This window comes from Mya arenaria, chromosome 6 (assembly GCF_026914265.1).
Source record: "Mya arenaria isolate MELC-2E11 chromosome 6, ASM2691426v1".
Lineage (NCBI taxonomy): Eukaryota > Metazoa > Mollusca > Bivalvia > Myida > Myidae > Mya > Mya arenaria.
The window spans coordinates 56679724-56702297 of NC_069127.1; the positions used below are offsets into that span (position 1 = coordinate 56679724).

The 22574-nt window shown below is 33.8% G+C and overlaps 1 protein-coding gene across 3 annotated transcripts in view; it reads left to right on the top strand.

The window, feature by feature from the left end:
• LOC128238470 (intermembrane lipid transfer protein VPS13D-like) overlaps positions 1-22574 on the top strand; it is a 93068-nt gene that overhangs the window by 31673 nt on the left and 38821 nt on the right. For all 3 annotated transcript variants that reach the window (XM_052954423.1, XM_052954424.1, XM_052954425.1), the window contains exons 30-53: positions 353-496; positions 911-1065; positions 4520-4675; positions 5572-5677; positions 6117-6297; positions 6934-7839; positions 8254-8493; positions 9182-9419; positions 9954-10175; positions 10782-10915; positions 11756-11854; positions 12063-12311; positions 13000-13132; positions 13501-13664; positions 14464-14545; positions 15311-15422; positions 16866-16927; positions 17732-17831; positions 19000-19123; positions 19531-19641; positions 20241-20381; positions 21246-21390; positions 21630-21825; positions 22342-22531. In XM_052954423.1, the coding sequence (XP_052810383.1) occupies positions 353-496; positions 911-1065; positions 4520-4675; positions 5572-5677; positions 6117-6297; positions 6934-7839; positions 8254-8493; positions 9182-9419; positions 9954-10175; positions 10782-10915; positions 11756-11854; positions 12063-12311; positions 13000-13132; positions 13501-13664; positions 14464-14545; positions 15311-15422; positions 16866-16927; positions 17732-17831; positions 19000-19123; positions 19531-19641; positions 20241-20381; positions 21246-21390; positions 21630-21825; positions 22342-22531 (4390 nt within the window). The remainder of the gene's footprint in view (positions 1-352; positions 497-910; positions 1066-4519; positions 4676-5571; positions 5678-6116; positions 6298-6933; positions 7840-8253; positions 8494-9181; positions 9420-9953; positions 10176-10781; positions 10916-11755; positions 11855-12062; positions 12312-12999; positions 13133-13500; positions 13665-14463; positions 14546-15310; positions 15423-16865; positions 16928-17731; positions 17832-18999; positions 19124-19530; positions 19642-20240; positions 20382-21245; positions 21391-21629; positions 21826-22341; positions 22532-22574) is intronic.

Here is a 22574-nt window from a genome sequence, read left to right on the forward strand (position 1 = left end):
TGGATGACAACTTTAACTCAAGAATAGGACATGCTACAATATTAAGCTTTGCCTTTTTTATACTTTAACAGGGCAGGGACTATATATAATATATGTCTTAATTGGATCTAAGAATGATGTAGCTTATTGGATAACTTGCTATTAATAACTGACCAATAGAGTGAATGAATACAATGATGTATGACCATACTATTAACTTAAGTTAAATATTGAATACCGTCCCGGATCTGTAACACACTACTCTTGATTTGTAACGGACACATTTCAAGTTTCAAATGAATAAATGCCATGTTCAAAAGACTTGTAAACTTTGTTTATGACTTTTATATATATTTTCTAATCCCATTTCCAGCCCAAGGACCCCACCTCCATTAGTGCACATGCTACGATGGGCAAGTGATGATTCTTTGGTAGATGAACATCTGGTTCACATCTCTCTAGTTCTGGTGGATGTAGCTTCTCCGGAGTTTAAGGAAAAATACAATGAAATAAAGAGGTATGTTGAAGGTCTTTATCATAAAACTGCAGTGAAAGAGTTGAGTTCACTTATTTGAAAGAACATGTTGCCCAGTCGATGATTTGTTGGTCTTTGTTGATAATTTTGTTCAAATCGCTTTAGTTCTAGTGGATGTAGCTTCAATGAAAAAGCACTGAAAAAAGAATATTGAAGGTAGTTTTACTATCCTTATTTTTATGTCCATTGAAAATTGAATTGGGATGTGACCATGTCATGTCATGGTTTACTTTAAGGTAAAAAGAAATCTTTGAAGGATTCTTCCTAGCTACAAATTTGCTCCTAGGAATCTTGATGAATTGACCTCCAGCAGTCTTACCATAATAAAAGTTTAACATGATTAAGTATGCCTATAGGCAAGGGCAAGTCTCAAAAATTCATGTTTATTTATTGCAGGTTTGTTGATGTGGACTTCAGTTGCCTTGAGGTGAAAATAAACCTGCAGACATGGGTGGTTTTACTAGACTTTCTCGGTCTTGGAGCAAAGGTAGCAGACATCGATGTATTATCTGGTAGAGAGCCAGAGGTCCAATCCAAACCTAATGATTCAGGTTAGTATTTTATGGCTTCCAATGATGATCAGCCAGTAAGGAAATGGTTCTTCTGGGTCTAGTCTTTGCGGACTTCAATGGGTTGTCTTGGAAGAGCCAGAGCTTGATACAGAAGCATGCATATAACACTACCTTACATTTCGTATGAGTTATGGCCCTTTTCATCTCAGAATACAGTACTGTTAAGACCAAACTTGACAGTAAGTGAACTTCTTGTTCACTATCAGTTCACCATCAGTGCACTTCGTAGTGCACTAGGGTAAGACAAGGGGAAGACCAGGGAAAGACTAAATGCAGACAAGGGGCTGACCAGATAAGGCTTCTTCCGTCTATAATAAAAGCTATCTTTACAGTGAAACTTAGAATGATGGGTGTAGTTTAAACAGATGTTTTAATGTTAATTAATTTATAGAGAATACTTATAATCCATTTGGACCTTTCATGTAACTGATATAGATTTATTGAAATAAAAAAAAACTGATGTTGTTTTATAAAAAAAACAAATTGTCAAACAAAGATATTTAAATGTTTTTTTTTTTTTGTTTTCTTTATTAATATGCATTGCATTATTTTGATATTAATTGATAGGTATAATGATATAACTTCGGCTCTGGGTCAAAGGGTTTCATTTTCAAACACTTATTGAACATAACGATGAAATGAATTCATTAGCCTTTGGTGATAATTACAAGTTGTTCGTTTTTGAAAATAGTTAATCATCAAGGTTCATACCTTATTGTTCCAAGCTCAAATTGTTGTGCCATTGTTGATTCATTCAAAGGTTATATAAACCAAGATTTTCTTCCATCTATTCTAAAACTTTCAATTTTATGTTTATTTTTGTTTAACAAATGTATTATGATTGAAGGTGACAGCCTAACAGCAATCATTAGCAAATAAGTACACCATTAATTGTTATAGTATATTCTCTAAATTGTACCCAGATTTATTAATTGCATTTCTAATTTGAAACACATAATAGATAAACATATATTTGTTTAGAGGTTTTGTATAATTGGTTCTGCTGCTTCATTATTAAATGAAATACTATCCATTGAAGGCTACCCTAAGCCTTCTTTACCCCCCCCCCCCCCCGTAGTACACAATTCTGTGTATTGATCTTTATCTTTTTTGCCTCCGGCTGTCTTTTAAATCTCAGATCTGTCAGGGTTTGACTTACCGTTTCATTTTGATAACTTTTTAAATCATATTAAAAGCATTATAACAATGCTTTAGAGTAAAAATAAGAGTAATGTTAGATATTATTAATAATATCCCATTTATATGATTTATATCATACAACATAAATGTAATAATACTTTATTCTCATCAGTCAAATTAATACATTGGCCATGCATATATTGTTTATGCAAGAATTGGTTGTGTATTAATAAGACAATGCTATTTTCCACTCTAAATGGTGTCACCTCCAAATGGCCCCGAGCCAATAAACAAATACACAGGAAATTGGCCCATGCAATGACACTAGTGCAATAAACAAGGGATACACAGCAGATAATTAAAATGACAATCTTCTTAAAACTAGGCAACTCAATATTTTTTTTTACGAATTTGGTTTTAGAGAAGAGATGTTAACAATTTTATGTTTTTATAAAAGATGGAAAATAGTTTATATTAATTATATTTTGCAACTGCATTATAAAATAAAAATACTATTTCTTTAGGACACTTTTCATGATTTGTTAATCAAATTGTTAAGAGTAGAGATATTTAATATTAACCATGCATATCATGTATTTTAACATCAAATAGCAAGTTTATTAGAACTCATATTCATTGTAATGCCTGGTTAATGGTTGGATGCATAGGATAATTCCCTTTTTTGCCATTTTTAAGTTATCACAGCAGGGTTCCTGATACTTCCTGTGTATTGTTTATTGCCTCGACCTATTGGGGCTAACATTGTTACAATGGGTAATCTCATTACAAAAGTATGAATAAGCATTTTATCATTTTCTGAAATTAAAATTTAATGCCTGGTTAGTGGGCCATTTGGTAGGATAATTCCCGTTTGTACTCTTTTTATAGATAAAGAGAAATAGATACATTCAGTATCAAATGCTAAAACTAGGCTTTTAAGATGTTTATTTATGAAAAGTAATGAAATTAATCATGAAGTTACGTAACATCTATACAGGAAAGTTACAGACAATTGCAATATCATCTAGTATTTATAAACTTTTTGATGAAGTTATAATGCAATGCATATATAAAAAATCTGTTTCTGAAGAAATAGCCTGAGCTTCTATTTTTAAATCTAATTAAGGCGAGGTATTTTTTCAACACTGCATGCATTTTTTTCTTCTTTTAAATTACAATTATCTTTTTTATCATAAACATTGGTTTTGCATTCACTGTTTGAATATATAATAGTGCTGTTCAATTATATACTTAGGATTCAGAATTTTTATTTTGTAATCACTAATTGACTTTAATTAAATGTCTGAATTACCAAAACAATTGTTTGGATGCTACAATAGTAGCATAATTATATTGATAACACCCCTATTTTCAAATATTGGCTTACAAAGAAATTTATTGGATTTATTTTAGAAATGTTTTATTCTTATTTCACCAACATTAGAATTAAAAAATTGACAAATATGACCAGTAAATGATGGGTAGAAATCCGTTGTCTTTAGTTACTGGCCCATTAAATGATGATCATCATAAAATCATCAATAAATGCAGTATACTTAAATGTTTTATCACAAGTTAAACAATGATCTGCTAGAGGAAATGATTTTATCAGTAAAATTAAATCAATATAGTAAGGCCAATCTGAGTCCACCAGGAAAATCAATACTGGCTTATCTAATAAACTACAGACTACATTAGTTTATCCATAGTGCACAAATTGTTCACTACTAGTGCACTACTAGTGAACAAGAGTGTAAAGTTTGGTCTTAACAGTACTGTATTTGATTTTTTATTCGATATTTTTTGCAACAAAATATAAGCTGCTTCAAAAATATGATTAGAAAAAAAGGTACAGAACAAAATAGGCCTACACAGTACTGGTCATCTCCGTCATTGCACTATGCGTCAACCACCTTAAAGGAGAACAACGACCTTTTACTTCTTGATAGATGCTCAAAAATACATATTAATTTTAATGCATTTTTAAGTTTAACTCGTAAAAAAACATTATTTATGAAGTAGTTATGGTTTTCGTTCACTATTTCAACTGAAATCAGGCATAATGTAGCCTATGTTTAAATCTTCCAAGGCCATAAAAGCTTGTTACCAATATACTATTCTGTTTACCTTTCATATTCCTTTTCTAGTCTAAAACCAATGGGTCACGAGGTATTCAAAATTTACATGATAATATGATTTAATGAAATATTACAATTGTAAAATTGTGTCTTATAATCAAAGTTGTAGGTTAAAACCACTCAATGTAACATATGTGTTTGTGTTTTAATTTCAGACGAGTATGTTCAAGCTGTGGTGAACTCTGAGATTAAGGTAAAAATGGAGCGATTGTCCATCATTCTTAATAAAGAAGAGTACAGGTTTGCGGAAGCCAGCGTGTCCAAACTGAATGCCAATGTTGTGATGCGAGATGGAAATATTGATGTTAAAGGTTGGTGTTTTTAATCTTAAATCTATGAAATTTATAGGGGACAATTTTTAGCTCGACTATTCGAAGAATATGGAGAGGTAAACTACTCACCCAAGCGTCGGCGTCGGTGTCAGCGTCACACCTTGGTTAAGGTTTTGCATGCAAGCACACAAGGTTAATATCTCAGCAACTACTTGAGGTATTGCATTGAGACTTGATACAATGATACTTAACCATCCAACCTACTTAATTTACCAAGTTAGATAACTCTAATTTGCATTTAATTAAAGAAATACTCGCCAAAACTTTTCAATCCTTACACTGAAAAGCGGCAGAATAGTCGAGCGTGCTGTCTCTGTGACAGCTCTTGTTTTTAGCATTATTAAAATAATGTAGATTGAGGTATTGTCATAGCCTATGTGTCATTATTGTTGTCTGCATCCTTTGGGTCATCGCCAACAAATTTGTGATGACGGTATTTTTGTGCGACAAGTTTAACCTTGGTCTTAACTATATAAGAGTTTGATATATTCAAATGAAAGTTGGTACAAAAGTTCCTAGAGATAAATGGTCCATATGCTCTTGTTATTGCCTATTTTGTCCCTCACAAGGCTAAAAAAATAATAAGGTATGTCAAAAATAATTATGGATACCTTCAGTTTAATTTTGATGTCACAATTTTTTTTTCACTGTACCAAGCAATCACACATCTTCTCAATGTGACACTGAAATGATTTTGAAGTTAAATGATTGTATAAATAACAAACCACTAAGTTGTTACAACTCATTCAATAACAGCAATAGCAGTTGCCTATTAACATCAGATATACCGATGTTAAAGCTTTGAGAAAAGCATGATGGTAAAAAGCTTTTCAGACAAAATTTGTAACGTCATGGTTTGAAATTCGTTCATACAGGTCAGCTTGGTAAAGTCAGTTTGTTGGACCTCTCTCCAAGTGGCGCCCTCTATAGGGAACGCTTCATGACAGTCGGGGAACAGGCCTTGGAGTTTGACTTCTTCAAGTAAGTTTGGATAAAATTGGTTTCTTTTTTATTACAACTGCAAAAATAATTTAAGGACTACAGGTGATCTTTGAATACATACATAGCATAATAAAATAGAAAGTAAGTAAATCTTTAGATATATTGTATTTTTCATTTTCTCTTGAAAAGTCTCTCCGAAACGAAAAAATAAGAACTTTTCAGTAGTTCGTTAATATTCAAGATAGGATTGATGGGATCTAAGATTGATGGTTACATAAAGATAAACATATCGCCGTAAATTTTGGCTTTTGTGAATAATAATAATGCTAATAGTACAAAATTAGGCCGAAATGGTAACTAGGTTGAAAAGATCAGGCCAATTCATTTATAGTTATGCAGGGATCTATACATGAAGTTAAAATGGTCTTTTACAATCATGTACTTTAAAATGATTTTATTTGAATTACCAAACAAACAGGTATGGTATGCCTGATCCTTGGTGCAAGCGGGATTACGACATGAAGCTGAAGATGGAGATGTCGTCCGTGCGTTACACTCACACACAGAGATTCGCAATGGAGATGCTTGGATTCGTACAACACTTCCTTCAGGCGCAAGATGTACTTGGTAGGATCAGGGCGGCATCAGCAGGGAAAAAGGTACATATTTTGATTGGGGCATTTGGTCTTGGCCTGAAAGTGTGTTATACATACATGCCGAGATTTGCAATCTAGGTGCATAGATTAATACAAAACTTGAGGTGGGATGAGGGTGGCATCAGCAGGACATACTTGGGGCATGGGGGCTAAGCGTGAAACTATGTGACACACACACACACACACACCCACACACACCGATTCACGATGGAAAGGCTTGGAGTTGTACAATATTTTCTAAAGTCTCAAGATTTCCTAGGGTCGATAAAGGCTGCATCTGCTGGGAAAAAGGTACATGTTGGGGGGGGGGGGGATGTGACATTCAGACCGGGCTTGAAAAGTGCACACGCATGCAGAGGTTTGTGAATCCTTGGATATGCGCAACATTCTCTATGCACAGGGTGTCTTAGGGTAAATGGGAGCAACTACTTGGGAAAGGTCCATTTCTGAGGGATTTCCCACATGGGGACGGCGATGAAAGTGGATTGCAATAAGTTCTTTGATCAGTTTGGCAGTTTGTTATTTCACTTCATTGGCAATAGGTTATATATCCTTAGTTTTGAGTTCAGCTTTATGTTTTGGTTTAAGATGTATGGCGTAAAGAAAGCTTTCTAAGTCAATCAATTTTTAATGTTGCAGATCAATGAAGCGGCTTTCCACCAAGCTCGACTGTTACTAGATATAGTTGCTGGCTCTCCCATAATTCTAATCCCCCACAGTTCAAAAAGCACCGATGTCTTAGTTGCTGATCTAGGTCAACTCTCCGTACGCAACTGTTTCAAACTTGATGGAAATGATGGAACATGTACTGCAGATCAGCAAACAAGCACCCAAAAACCCGTATCAGCAGAACCTGAGTCAGCTGGAGGCTTGTTGCTAAGGCAACCATTGTCAAGGTCATCGTCAAGGACAACTCAAAGGTCAGTGAGTTCAACAAGTGTCGGATCAGAAGCAAAAAATGTAGACCCCATGCAGCAGAGTTTATATGGAAGTTTGGAACATGATATGAGGATTGAAAATTCTGATGAATCAATGGACATATCTGAGATTGGCTCAAGTGTTGACCCCCAATCACCTGCACCTTCAGCCATAGGGTCACAGATATCTTTGGACCCTTTCAGTTCAAGGTCAAGGACATCTGTCAGTGCAAGGTCAGACAGTTCTGGCCTGGATTTGATGTCTGTGCCTGATAACTCCTCACCTGCCCCGGATACAAAGAAATCAGGGCTGAATGTCTTCCTTTCTGAGGCGTTCAATACAAAACTGTTCACAACAAATCCCGACACAAATGAGTTTATAGACGAACCTTCTTCATTAAGTGATACAACTATGAAAGATAACTCCAATATGACTGCTAGTAGCATGACCTCCCAGGATGAAGATAAAACCATGGATACTGATGCTGGTCCTTGTCTGTTGGATGTTATGGATGTACGGCTGTCTGCAATGGATTTATTTTCAGCAGAAAGGGTAGACAAATCCCGTTACTCTGGGACAAATCTTCGACAAGACCTGGAATTTCCGTCATGCGTTATTCAAAGAAAGGTAAAAGGCCTGCATGTAGTGAATTAAATTTGACGCAAATGCAAATGATTATAATTTTAAGGAAATATTGTCTTTTAATCAGAAAAATTGAGAAACAAGGTTTTTGTCTTTTGATTTAATTAAAGTCATATATAATGTGTCTGTGCATTACTTTTAAAAAAACACACATCTTATTTGAGCAATAACTCTTAATAACTGCATTACAACATTACAGGTGGCAATTCCAACAACAGATATTGTCGTAATTGCAATAATTTTAAATCCGTATAAACTTATTAAATGTCAACTCATCTTATTTTTTTTTCAAGTTTGTATTCATTTGTAATACTGACTACAGCTCAATTTTCTTTCAAAAAACTAAATGAAAAATACTCATGTTGAGCTGTCAGATTTTATGAACCTTTTTTCACACAGGGTTACGCATTGCTTAAGGAAAAATGCATGCTAGATCTGAAAATAGAGCGAAACCTGGATGGTGATCAAAGCCACGCTGTTCCTGATGTGCGCGTGCAAGGGGCACTGTCCTCCGTCTATTGCTGTCTAGACGTCACGCAGTACAAGTTAATACGAGGTCTTCTTGACCATAACCTGGGGGAAAAGATTGAGAACTTCAAAAAAGAGCTTCTTACTTACATGCAGGACCCAAGTATACAGGTATGAGTTATTACAAATTTTTATGATATACTTATTAAATTTAAATCTAATCTATTGCATACTTTAAATACAAATAAGCACACCTAATAAGTTTTCAGTATTACTTGCTGTGTTTTCTGATTTCGTACCTGGTCACACAGTAGCCTAGGATGCATGTGTTAATCCCCTTTTTGCTTTACCAATGAAAGAAATAGTATCCAAAACTAAAGGTATTGGTTGATACAAATGTGTATTTACACATTGTCAGAAATACTGAGACAGTGATGGCCTTTATTTGTAAAGTAGGGAATGAAAATTGCATTTACCCCCTTACTGAGACTTTTTTCTAAATTCTCTGATCTAAAGATATAGTTCATTTAGTCTAGACAAAAGTCTGGGTATTTCAATAGCCATGTTTTCTTTGTTGGCGTTTTGGTGACACTGTTCACATTGTGCAAACATAACAAACTTGAATATTCCTGTATGAAACTGGATATAGACATTTATTATGGCAGTTCATAAGGTCTCCTATGTCCAGCACTTTGAGTAGAATATTACTTTAGTAATGCCTTTTGATCAATGAAACAAAACATGAAAGTAAGTAAGTCTTAAAGACCTTATAAGGGCTAAACATAATAATTATGTAAAGAAAGCTTTTAAAATTATTAATGTCAAATAAAAACATCCACTTTTTTCCGATCAATTTTAGACTGTTCTCAGTGGAGATGTGTGGACTGTGATTTCCATGGGTGTTGACCTCCACAATGTGACCCTGGAATTTGTGACCTCCCATGACCTGGACCCCACTGACCCTTCAATGTCAGGGGTCAGCTTAGCTAAACTAGACTTTATTCACTCGAGATTGTCTTATGAGTCGTTTTCTGACCAGTCCAAGGAGACAGATCTTACTTCGACAGAGATACTTATAAGTGATACAAGATTTAGAGGTAGGGAAAATGCTCATGCTGTTTGTCAAGCATCTATACTGTATGTTTTGAATGGTGCTTTAGATATTTCTGTCTCATTCTGATCATCTAAGATCTCTAGATCTCTGTCATATTCCTGTAATATTTTCTTAAAGCTAATTACAATGATGATGATATTTGAATTTATTAGGTGTTCGTGTCGTGTTGCCTGCCCTTGCCAGATATTCTGAATTAACTTTTAAATTAGGTTGATTCAATAACTGACTTGATGCTAAACAAATCTCAGAAATACATATAATTCATAACTGATAAACTAATTAATAAATTAACTTGTCACATAGTGACGCTTGAAAAACAAGTGGACTTGGCGTTTCTCTAATTCTTTTGTTAATTAAACAAAGTATGTAATTAAAGAGGGCAGTCCTTATCAGATTGCGTCATGCCATGTCAAATAAGATTATTAGTATGTTTGCATTATCTAGGAAACTGTCATTTATTTAGATGAAGCTACTAACCAGCCTGCAAGTTTTATTGAAAATTATCACTTTGCTTTAGATGTAGCAACCAACCAGCGAACTAGCGTTTTTGAGAAGATCCTCCAGCCAATGAAATCAGAGAGTGGGCGTCGCCTCCAGCTTGAGCTACACTGGCGAGCCTCACAAGAGGGCACAACATTTAGCGTTGTCGTGAACAACATGAAGCTTCTCTGTAGTTTTGAGTGGATCATGGCTGTGAAGGAGTTCATTGCGACAAAGCCGGAGAATCCTTTCCTCTATGGTAAATTGTCTTATTGCTTTATTTAATAACACTGAGAATGTAGATATACTTCCAGTGGACATTATGGGACTCATTCACATTTTAAAGAGTCAGACTTCGAAAAAGTTTGATATGATTTATGAAGAAATAAGTAAATGCTTGTAACAATGTTAAAATATCAACAGAAGTTAATGTTATCAAAAACATTTTGATGGCTTCTGTTATCATTCCCTCAATGTCAGTGTATATTTAGATTTAGATAAGTCGTAAGTTAAAGTAAGTGTGTTATTGTTAAAAAAAAGATTATTAGGTATGAGAAAATGATCTTTTTTGTTTGAGATAATCTAGTAGTGATGTTGTGCAAATTAATGCATTTTCATACACAATGACATGAGTTGGACTTATTATGCCATTAATACATATTGTACATGTATAAACTACCAATTGCAAAAGCATTGATATATATTTTAATGAACAATGCCCTTGCCCTTGCCCTATAGTTTAGTTTTGTGGTTTAAATATTATAGGTCATCATAAAAAACCGTATTGAGTATAGGACTGAGGAGTTTGAAATATTTAAAAAAGATATTATTTGCTTTTTCAAGGTGTAAGTGTGTTTCTTTGCAGGTCAGTCATTGAGTAACATGAGCTGTGCTTCAAGGTCAGGAGCAACCTCCCCCGTAACTGTTTCCAGTGTTGGTTCTGGAGCCACTAGTCCTTTATCATCGACAAGCATGACTTCAAATACTCAACAGGCACAGGTGGGTGTTCTTTTGGGGCTTTTTGAATGAGTTATTTAATGTGATACTGGGGATGAATATACATGACCTTGATAGGTCAAGGTTACACTGTTCAGTGTTGAGTCTTGAGCCAAAAGTCCTTCATCAGCATTAAGCCCAACTACAAACACACAATCAGCACATTCATGTTATCAAAATTATTCTGATGGCTTCTGTAAGCATTCTCGCAATGTCAGTATATTTGACCTTAATAAGTCAAGGTCACAATGTATTGTGTCAATACTGGAGTTACAGGTCCTTTATCAGCATACAACCACGGTGATATATATCTTGAATGGCTGTTATGTGTGATTATGGGCTAGTTTATATAACCTTGGTAGGTCAAAGTCACAAGATCTTGTGTTGGCTCATAGGCTACAAGTATTTTATGGGAGTTAATTGAAAAAAATAAATTTCATCAAATCCTTATCTTTTCTCTCTTTTTTCTTTTAACAGTCTTGTTCATTTCTAGGTAAAATTGACACATGTTTTTCCAGTAATAAAGGCCCACATGTTTTCCAGTAATAAAGGCCCCAGCCCCAAATCCAAAATGGTGAAAATCAACAACTCTGTTTTGGTCATTTGACAATGCAAAATAGCAAAGAAGACTTGAATATTGTACATAGGATGTTTTGAAATGTGCTACAAAAGGATTAATTTCTGAAAATCTTTACACATTAATGGTTGATGTGCGCTTTCCTGAATTGTTTTATCATGCAGGCTATTAATCAACGCGAGTAAAATAACCATACATGTACTTAGTTGATTTATTAATTAATAAACAATATGGTATTAATTATTATGAATTGTTTTCATTTTCAGTCTGACCCTCCCTTTGAGTTGAAACTGAATGTGACAGAGACTGAGTTTGTGGTTGTGGAAAACCTGTCCTCTCTCGATACCAATGCTGTCATACTCAGGGTAAGGCAAAGTCCATACAGCATCAAGTTCCCTTTGCAGTACACTCTGCCATTATGTATGTGATGACGAAACTCATATTACATTCATATAAAATAATACTAAAAAATATAATTCATTTGAAATATTGATAAAAAAACAGTGATGTCCTGCTATTAACAGTCAAGAGAGAAGAATAATTATTATATCACAAAATTGGTTCTATTTACAGTGCACAGCAGTGCTATCCTACCGCCCTCAGTCAAAGGACAAGATCCTATCCTGTACGTTGCAGAGTCTCGAAGTCTTCTCCTGCTCCTTACAAGCTGAGGAGGAAACTGCCCTCTCGATAGTAGACCCTGTTACCATACAAGTAACAATGGAAAGGAATAGAAACTACACGCCCGTATTAAGGCACTCACCAATGGAACTGGGCTTATCAGACACGAGAGTGTTTGGGGATAAACACCTGCTTTTAGAGGTTAGAAAATATATGAATTAAATATCGGGAACAGTGTTTCTTTTGATTGAAAATGGGGAAAAATTCTGCTCCATTCACAAATCCAAGAAGTATGTTTTTTATTCCATAAGTTTAATTTAATGCTTGAAATATTCAAATTATTTTCTTCTTTTATTTCACTTAACTTTCTTTAAATTATGAAAAAGTAGTACACATACGCTAAAGTGCAATCTTAGGTTCTTCAAACTCTATAGATAAAGTAAATTTGCATTGTTTGAAACATACATGGTTTATTTCAAACTGTATTTACTTTGTTTGATTTTCTGTTGGTCATCAATATTATATATAAGTAGGATTTGTTTTGCATTATATTGCATTCAATTAAAAACAGTTTTGTCTTTAACCCATTTTTTGCCCAATTAAACCAGGTTAAATTGAGGGTTATTATTGGCAATTCTTTAGAAATTATTACCAAGACTTCAATTGAAATTGGACTTAAATGAGCAAAAAATTAATTTTTACTCTAGTATCTTGTAGCAAGCACAATCTTAAAATCCAAAATCTGTGCAAGCCTAGGAGAGCTTTCTACCAGTGTAAGGCTTGATTTTTCTTATTTTGTCCTTTGCCAATTGAAGAAAACTGAAGAAAACCTGGAAGTCAGTTGGCATTGAAAGTGTAAGCCTTCAGGCATTGTCTTATCTGTTTACAGGTAACCTTAGATGATACCATGAACGTCCGTCTATCATACCAAGACATGCAGCTATTTTTAGCCATCTGGGAATCCCTGCCAAAAACCCTCAAGTCCAAACCATCGGCCCAGTCCCCCACAGCTGTACCCTCAGGTAAGTTTAAATTATGTTAATAATATATTGTTATTGAAGTAAAATATCGCACAAAACACTTAAATCCAAACCATTGGCACATTTACCCCACAGCTATAGCCTCGGTTAAGTTGGAATCAAGTGATGTCAACCAAAACACTTAAGTATGAACCATCAACCTAGATCCTCACTGCTAAAGTTTCTGTTAATTCTAATTCTATAATAAATTATTTTATTTATTATAATAGAAATGGTACCTGTTTTTCTGTCCCCCAAAAACACTTGTAGGAAGAAATTCACCCTTTGTTCCATCAAATCTATTCATATGAATTTTCTTTTATAAATTACAGAAACAAACATTAAAAATGGAAAATTGTTTTATTTACCAGAGTACAACATTGATAAACTGGAGGAGCTGGGATTCAGCCATTCTGAATGTGCGAATGCCTTGGAAACACATAACAACAACTTGAATGAGGCAGCTTACTGGCTGATTGAAAACTCCAAGTCCTCAAAACAAAAAAAAGGGGAAAAGAAAGTTACAACCATAGAGGTAAGATATGTGTTTGAGCGTTGCTGTTCAAAGCTTGAATTACAGGAAATTGTTGAAATAATTGACTTTTAAATGCATTTGAGAGAAAAGCTCATTTAATTGGAACAGGTTCGAAATTACCAAAAGAAAGGTTCTTTGGGGTAGATTGATCAAAACAAGGTTAAAAAATGAAGAGCACAGTCATAGATACTCGTTAATCCTTTTTAGCTCGACTATTCGAAGAATAAGATGAGCTATATTACTCACCCATGCATAGGGGTCGGCGTCACACCTTGGTTAAGGTTTTGCATGCAAGCACACATAGGTTAATATCTCAGCAACTACTTGATGTGTTGTATTGAGACTTTATACAATGGTACTCAACCACCCAACCTAATTGAATAACCAAGTTAGATAACTGTATTTTGCAAATAATGGCCCTTTATTATTAGACTTAAAAAATCTGGTTAAAATTTTGCATGTAACCACATTTATGTTAATATCTCAGCACATCATGTATTGCATTGAAATCTAATCTTACAGTGATCCATGCATGTTTCGCCAAAACTTTTCAATCCTTACACTGAAAAGGGGCGGGAAAGTCTAGCGCACTGTCTCTGTGACAGCTCTTGTTTATATGGCATAACTTCAATGTTCCGCTAAGCCCTTAAAGTACATCACTTATCCAATATTGAAACATTTTCTTGACTATGTTTTAATACCTAATCATGAAGAAGTCTATCTTTTCTTTGCTTAAGAAATCCATCCACCACCCATCAAATATAAATATGGCTGTCAATTATCATCTGTATATCTGTAGGTTTCTGTGAAGACACTGTGCCTGTGTTTGATAGACGATTGCCTGGATGCTGACATACCACTGGTGGAGATGACTTTCTCAGGTGAATAATTAGGACTCTATTTATTTAATGCAAGAAAGAGAGTGGGGTAGTATTGACTCCTGCAACAGCTCAAGTTCCTGTTGACCCCAAAATGTTGACCAGTTGCTCTGGTGGAAACGATATTTTCAGGTTCAAATCTTTAAATTAAATTGACACCCAAAGATAGTCATACCTGTGGTGGAAATGAGTTTCTCAGGTAAGTTTGCTGTAAATAAAAAAAAGACTGGGAGAGTATTGTTCTCTCCTTGATAACTCTGGATCTTTTTGGTTTCTGTGAGATCCATGCATATGTTTCAAAGATGATTGCCAATATGTTGACGTACTCTTAAAAAAAACATTCTCAGGTGAATATTAATTTTGATAATCTTTAATTAAAATTACAGTTAGGGGCAGTTTTCTCTAATGTGTTAGCTCTAGTGTTCTGTGTGGACACTGTGCCTGTGTTTGAAAGATTATTGCTAAGATGGATCTGACTTGTTAACGTGTGTTATAGGTATTCCCTTATTTTAAGCATCATGTGAGTAGTTTTCACTCACATGATAGTTCTAGTTGGTATAGGTGTCTGTGTAGACACTGTGTGTGTGTTTGATTTCAAAAATACTGACATGGACCTAGTTGAAATGACATTTTCATGTAAATAATTAGTTCCATTTAAAATCAAGTGGCATATGGGATAAACATTACCTCCTGTAATAGTTCTAGTTTGTGTATGTGGGGACACTTGAGTTTCTAACACTAACATTGTATTGAACTTTTTTGTTCCAGGAATAAGCCTGAAGTTTGAGCCGGGTAACGAAGGACGGGCCAGGTTTGGAGTTATGGCTGACTACTATAACAGGACATTGTCTGGCTGGGAACCACTGTTAGAGCAATGGAAGTGAGTCCCAAGATAAGTTGAGCATTGATAGATTGGTAAGAATGAATAAACTTAGATTAAGATAAGTTTAGCATTTGCTAGATTGGTTAGAATTAATAAACTTAGATAAGTTGAGCATTTGCTAGATTGGTTAGAATAAATAAACTTAGATAATGTGAGAATTTGGTAGATTGGTTAGAATTTGTAATCTTAGATAAGTTGAGTATTTGCTAGATTGGTTTGAATTAATAAACTTAGATAAATTGAGCATTTGCTAGATTGGTTTGAGTTAATAAACTTAGATAAGTTGAGAATTAGCTGATTGGTTTGGATTTATTAACTTAGATAAGTTGAACATTTGCTAGATTGGTTTGAATTAATAAACTTAGATAATTAAGTTGATCATTTGCTGGATCGGTAAGAATTGACAAACTTATGTTAGAATTAATAAACTTAGATAAGTTGAGCATTTGATATACTGGTTTGAATTAATAAACTTAGATAAGTTGAGCATTTGATACAAATGTACATTGGTTTGAATTTATTTAATAAACTTGGATTGGTTTGAATTAATAAAATTAGATCAGTTGAGTATTTCATAGATAGGTTTGAATAAATAAACTTTGGTTAGAATTAATAAACTTAGAAATGTTAAGCTTTTGCTAGATCTGTAAGAATTAATAAGCTAATGTTAGAATTAATAAATTTAGATAAGTTGAGCATTTGATAGATTGGTTAGAATTAATAAACTTAGATATGTTAATCATTTGCTACATTGGTTTGAAATAATGAACTTAGATAAGTTGAGCATTCGATAGATTGGTTTGAATTAATAAACTTAGATATGTTAATCATTTGCTACATTGGTTTGACTTAATAAACTTAGATAAGTTAAACATTTGCTAGATTGGTTTGAATAAATAAACATAGGTAAGTTAAGAAGTAGCTGATTGGATTGAATTAATAAACTTAGATAAGTTGAGCATTTGATAGACTCTTTTGAATTAATAAACTTAGATAAGTTGAGCATTTGATAGACTGGTTTGAATTAATAAACTTAGATAAGTTGAGGTTTGGATAGACTGGTTTGAATTAATAAACTTTGATAAGTTGAGCATTTAATTGCTAGATTGGTTTGAGTTAATAAACTTAGATAAGTTGAGCATTTCCTAGATTGGTTTGAATTTATAAGCTAAGATAAGATGAGCAATTGCTGGATTGGTTTGGATTAATAAACTTTGATAAGTTGAGCAATTGCTAGATTGGTTTGAATTAATAATGGAAGACAAAGTAGATTTCTAATAAGTGATTTAACTTTGTTTAATTTTCTTCAGGGTAATAGTTACTTGATTTTGTGAGCTATATTTGAAAACAAAGAATTATTTGTAATATCAGTACTATTGCTCTGGAAATGAAGTGAATTACATATTTTACTAAATGCATGGTTCATTTTGATACCTGTAGATGTCATGCACAGTGGCGAAACTTCAAACACCCAGAGCAAAAGCTGTCTGTGGAAATATCAGGTAAACACACATTTGCTCAAAACATACCTGCATGGTGGTTAGATTCATTGTCAGCAACCCTGTTACTTTTATCTGTTCACACTATATTAGTATCATGTAAAATTGACTGATAAACTCTGAGAATGTACCAAAGACATCATACAGGGGTTTTGTAAAATAGCACACAATGTGGTTTCATTGGCCTAGTTCCAAAGAGGTCCCCATTTGGCACCAATGAAACTGCCTCATTAATTATTTGAGATTTTCCGTGCAAAATGTCCAACATAACTCAGTCAAGCAATGCTTGATATTGTACCAGGGTATCAGACAATGAGAAAGGTATAGAGATGGCAATATCTTGTTAAAATATTTATTTGGTTTGTGATTTTTTTAACAACACTTCTCATCAGGTCTCCATGAGATTTGGCAAGAATGTCACTATTACATGTAGTTTTAAGTTTAAAGTGTACATCATTTCTATTTATAAATATAAAGGACACTACATTGTGAGTTAAATATAGATATTGGATCAGCAATGCTGAATCGTAACACAACTACATTAACTGTACTTGACCAAGCCATGTGATTTGTGTACACTTAAGCTTTATAACAATTTTACCAGTGCTTGACTTGAAGACTGCTGATCTTAAATGATAACAAAGATGGTAACTGCTTTTTAAGAATATTATGACCATAAATAGTTCTGAATTTAAATTACTAAAGTTGTAAAAAATACTATGTAAAATAAAGTACAATTTTACCTAATTTAGGATCTGACGTCCTGAAGCTTTTATCTAAAATGAAGTACTATTCTATTAATTTTAGCATCTGAAGTCCTAAACCTGACAGTTACGTCCACCTTGTTAGACCTGTACAACATGACAAAAGACAAGTGGGCTGCGGACTACTACAAACACACAGAGGAGTAAGTGGAATGTACCATTTCTGAGTCGAACCTTTGGAATATATACACTACTATAATTTCACACTGTCAATTTTATTTATACTAGCGGAATAAAGAAACTGTGCATGTTCAAACATAAATAAACCCAACAATAGTAGATTTTAAAGGCCATTTAATTTTGAAAATTGTCACATGCTTTGAGAAAGTTAGTCTTCCTATCTCTCAGTTACATTTATGTGTCAAGCTCTTTAGATAAGCAGAATGTGATTATCAAAATACTTGACTTTGTTTTGGAAAATGTTTCATTTTCTGTAAGCATATAAAAGGCTGATGATCTATAATCTAACCCATTGATTCACTTCATTGACTTTGGCATTATCATAGTCAGCTTTGCTCAAGTATTGGCATTTAGGTTATATGCTCCAAAAAAAAAAAAATGTGCAAACAACATACTCAAAGACTATTCAAAGTGTTTACACTCATTTCTCGACTAATTGGATCGCTGGATATAGTTTGATTTAATGATTTAGAAAGCCTCTGACGGAATGAACTGCCAAAGTTTGATTCAGGCATTAAACAGTTTTATTAAGTGGATGATGTAGCTGTATGGGCATGCACTAATGCTAGAAAATACACATTAATTTTGTGCAATCACTATGAAGGTTCGTATTATTTTGAGAAACTCTGACTTAATAAGTCATTGAAATCTGGCCGTTATTCAAGTCCAAATCTAAAAACTATTACATGGCTAAATTGTTACTAGTCAGGCTGGATAAAAAAGTATTTTTACCAACCCCAGCCAAAAATTATCAGTGCAGGGCTTGCGAGCTTGTGATAATTCTGACCACAACAGAATTGTTGAATAAAGCAAAGATATAATATAAATAAAGCAAAGATAAACATATATTATTTCCTGGAAGCATAGAGCTTTATTTATAAACTTCTATACTGACAAGTTTATGGTAAAGTTACAAACAAGGGAAATAATATCTCAAAAACTATTATTCAAGGGAAAAAAATCAAAGAAATGTGTTTGCTTTCTGTTTTATATTGTAGTAAATATTCCATGCTTTTAAAGACAGTTATATATTTCCATTCTTTAATAAATATACTGATAATTGATTATGATTTTATGATGTCATAATTACGGCAGTTTACTTAAAAACAGAACTGACAATTTATTTTCCAGAGCTGAAAAAGGAATGGAGTCTTTAACCAGTGTGAAACGTCGCCAACTTCTCAGACCCTATGCAATACGAAACCAGACTGGGTCCCTGTTGTGGTTTAGACCGGTAACCAAAACACCTTCACAGGTAAAACTGTTATAGTAGGATGGCTTATTGATGTAATATGACTGCTTGCCCATGGTAGCATTTTTTAACTTATGAAAAATGTATGATTTTATTGTTGCTGACAAAAGTCCACCCAAGTCTTGATAATACCGCTAATGGTGTATGTAATCTATATGTATATACATTTACAATTGGTGTTACTCTTGGTTTTGTAGACCCTCTGAGGGAACGAAACTCAATCTGAAACTTAATCTTAACCTTGAGAGATAATGAAACTATGTATTAAACCTTGAGTGGTGAACGGGAATGCAATTGTGATAGTACAGTTATAGTTCGATCAAAGGTAATAGTTTTATGATCGAAAAAAATCTTTGACATATTAGTATGATTACAGTTTATTTGATCTCTATTTTAATTCTTTCTGATAGGTAGGGGGAGATAACCTTACATCCCAGCCGGCAAGCCAGGACTGGGTCCAAGTGCCACCTAATGAAGATGTGTCATTCAACTTTCAGAGGCATGAAAAGATAAGACATAAGGTGGATATACCTTTCTTTAACTGGCTCTAACTTTTTACCCCCTATGCATTTGGATGAGTACATCAAAATGTAATAAATATGATTTTTTTAGAATCTGAAGTTCACTTTAGGGTCATACATCATTTACAGTGACAGCTCATGTGTTGTGTTTAGGTCAAACAAGTAGATGTTTCAACTGTTAATTATGTTATCTTGGGATGTAAAATATAGTTTTGGCTTTTGAGTTTTGTTTTCATAATGTTCACCGAATATAACTGATATTCACATGTATTGTAATTCTTACTTTCGACTAGAAAATCCCAGAATGTTTTTAATCTAAAACAATATCTATTATTTATTTAATTATACAACTTAATTTGATTGTGACTTAGCTACAAAACTACTTCAGGTAAAGGATGTGAGTTGTAGGTGTCCACCCCTCACCCAAGGGGTCATGGGGCTCCATCCCAAACAGTAATGTTAACTTGGCCTCTCAAAAAGGACATCTATACTGAGCTCTATCTAGGAAATTAATTCCAGAATTATCAATATCATTGTATAGCTGACCAGTTTATATTTGTCTTCAAATTAAATGTAAAATTAAAAATTATAAACTTCAGAAATCCCAGACGTTGCGTATGAACCAAGTAGAGGTGCGTGTAGATGGATGGCAAACATTGAACCCGCTGTCAGTGGACAAAGTCGGGACGTTCTTTAGATACGCCACACCTGACCATGAGAAACAAACCATCTTTGTTGGGGTAATGTATATTTTAATAAGAAGAACTATTACAAAATCAGTTGTGAAATTATCTAATGAATTATTAGACAGAAGTCAATGGACAATAAATAAAGACATTTTTTTTTCTTGAGCGTCTAAAATCATATAGTGGTTATGACAGGTGAGTGTGAGAATACATTTGCAGGATTTTTGTTAATTTACAATAACTTGTATGTTGACTTTTGTGCAAGAGCTAGAGGATTGAAACATTTCTTTCAATGGCTTAGATATTTTTGGCAGTCTTAGAAATGCTTTTCAAATTCTAAAAATATAGCTATGGCTTTGAATTTTACTGCATTTATTCTTCACTCACATGATCTTAATTGTCAATTACAAACGTTGTATATGGTTCATATCAATTGTACTGTACATGACCGTAAGGGACGCACCCATAGATAGTTCAGAGGAAAAAATATGAGAAATAGAGAGAAAAAAATACTAATACTATAGATAGCTGTGAAAATTCGGAAAGACATGAAGTTTGATGACTGTGTCGTTTTCTATGGATTGTGAAAATGGCAAAGGTTATTGTAAATCATGTGATAATAATTATGAAAGCAAAGTATGTTTCTTTGTTTGTCAACACGTTAAGCAACGTTCGTTACAAAACAAGGCAAAGTTTGGAGAACAATTCTTTACATACTGTTTGTACCCTTTATTGATATGTTATTCTGCTTAATGACAGAGGGAGTTTTTATCACCTTTACAGTCATATACGGTTTTCATAACTCATTTTCTGTGTAGAAGAAGGCGATTTTAACAAATAGTTTTCCCCCAGGAATTTGGGTTTCCCCCACAACACAAGACTTAAATAAGCATATTAAATAATATAACTTTTTTACAGCCTAAGGCCCCCCTGACGCGTGTTGTATTTGACATCGCCCATGAAGGAACGGCCCGGAAAGTGATCACCCTGCGATCAGCACTGGTCGTGCATAACAAGCTTGACGAGTCCATTGAATTAAAAATGGACAATCGCGTCATTCAAGGTATAGAATTTTAGTAGTGATAAGGATAAAGGATTTGTTTTTGGAAAAGAACAAACAAAAAAAACTATCAGAATTAAAAAAAAACACACACACACAACATAACGGACATGTTCAATAATGAATCACAGTCGTCAGGTTTTGTGTAAATTCTGTGTGTCAGTTATTTTCCAAATGATTTCCTACGCAGCCCTTCTATGTACAGTTATATACTGTTCTAACCCATTTGAAATTTTTTACAGGTCGCTACGAAACCTTTATAATCAACTCAAACCAGAAGCGACCAATCCCAATCAGCTATATCAACTCGAGATTATGGATGAAGCCCGTTGATTGGCCAGTTGATTTTTGCAGTGAACCAATAAGCTGGCAACATGGCGAGAAAGGCAAAATAGTGAATCATGTGCGCACGTGCTCAAGTGTGGATTCTGTGTATAGGTATAAATGGACTAATTTAAGATAATGAGTTTAAGTGAGGTTTTCTAATTTCCATTAAGAATAAAATCCCAAGAAAATAAGTGAGATTATGGCATATGTTGCAGGCTGAAGTTCTAGGTAAATCCTGCAATGAAGAATAATCTTTAATTGCAAACTATTGTATAGTTGTTGAGATTGCTTTTTTGTTCGGACAGTAGTATATATTTTTTAAAACGATAGGAAGTACCTTGAAATTAATATAAATATCTTTGGAAACAATATCAGAAAGGGGGTGTAACCTCCTTTACCCTGTTTTGGGCATGAATTCATCATTAAAGGCACACTCAGACATCCCTAGCTATTTTTTTAAGAATTTACAATTAAACAAATGAATGTGTCTGATTGTGATAATGAAAATCTTTAAACTAATCACAAAAACATTTTTTTTAAGAATTTGTTTGTAATTTGTAAAGATAAGGCTCTTATGTTAAAGTTTGATTTTAATTGTATGAGCCTCAATCGCCTCAAACTTTGCAGGTTTTGTGTGGCAGTGTTCCATGAACATTACCCTGAAGCTGGGCAAAGAGATGTTCTTCCAGGTCACAACATATTAATAATGGCCCCATTTACTGTACAAAACCTACTGCCGGTCGACTTAATCTATTACTTCAAGGGGATTGATATATCAGGTGGAATTAAACCTGGAAAAACAACACAAGTCCATGCTGTGAGTAATTTCACTTTGTTTTTGAAATTGAAAATAGGTATTA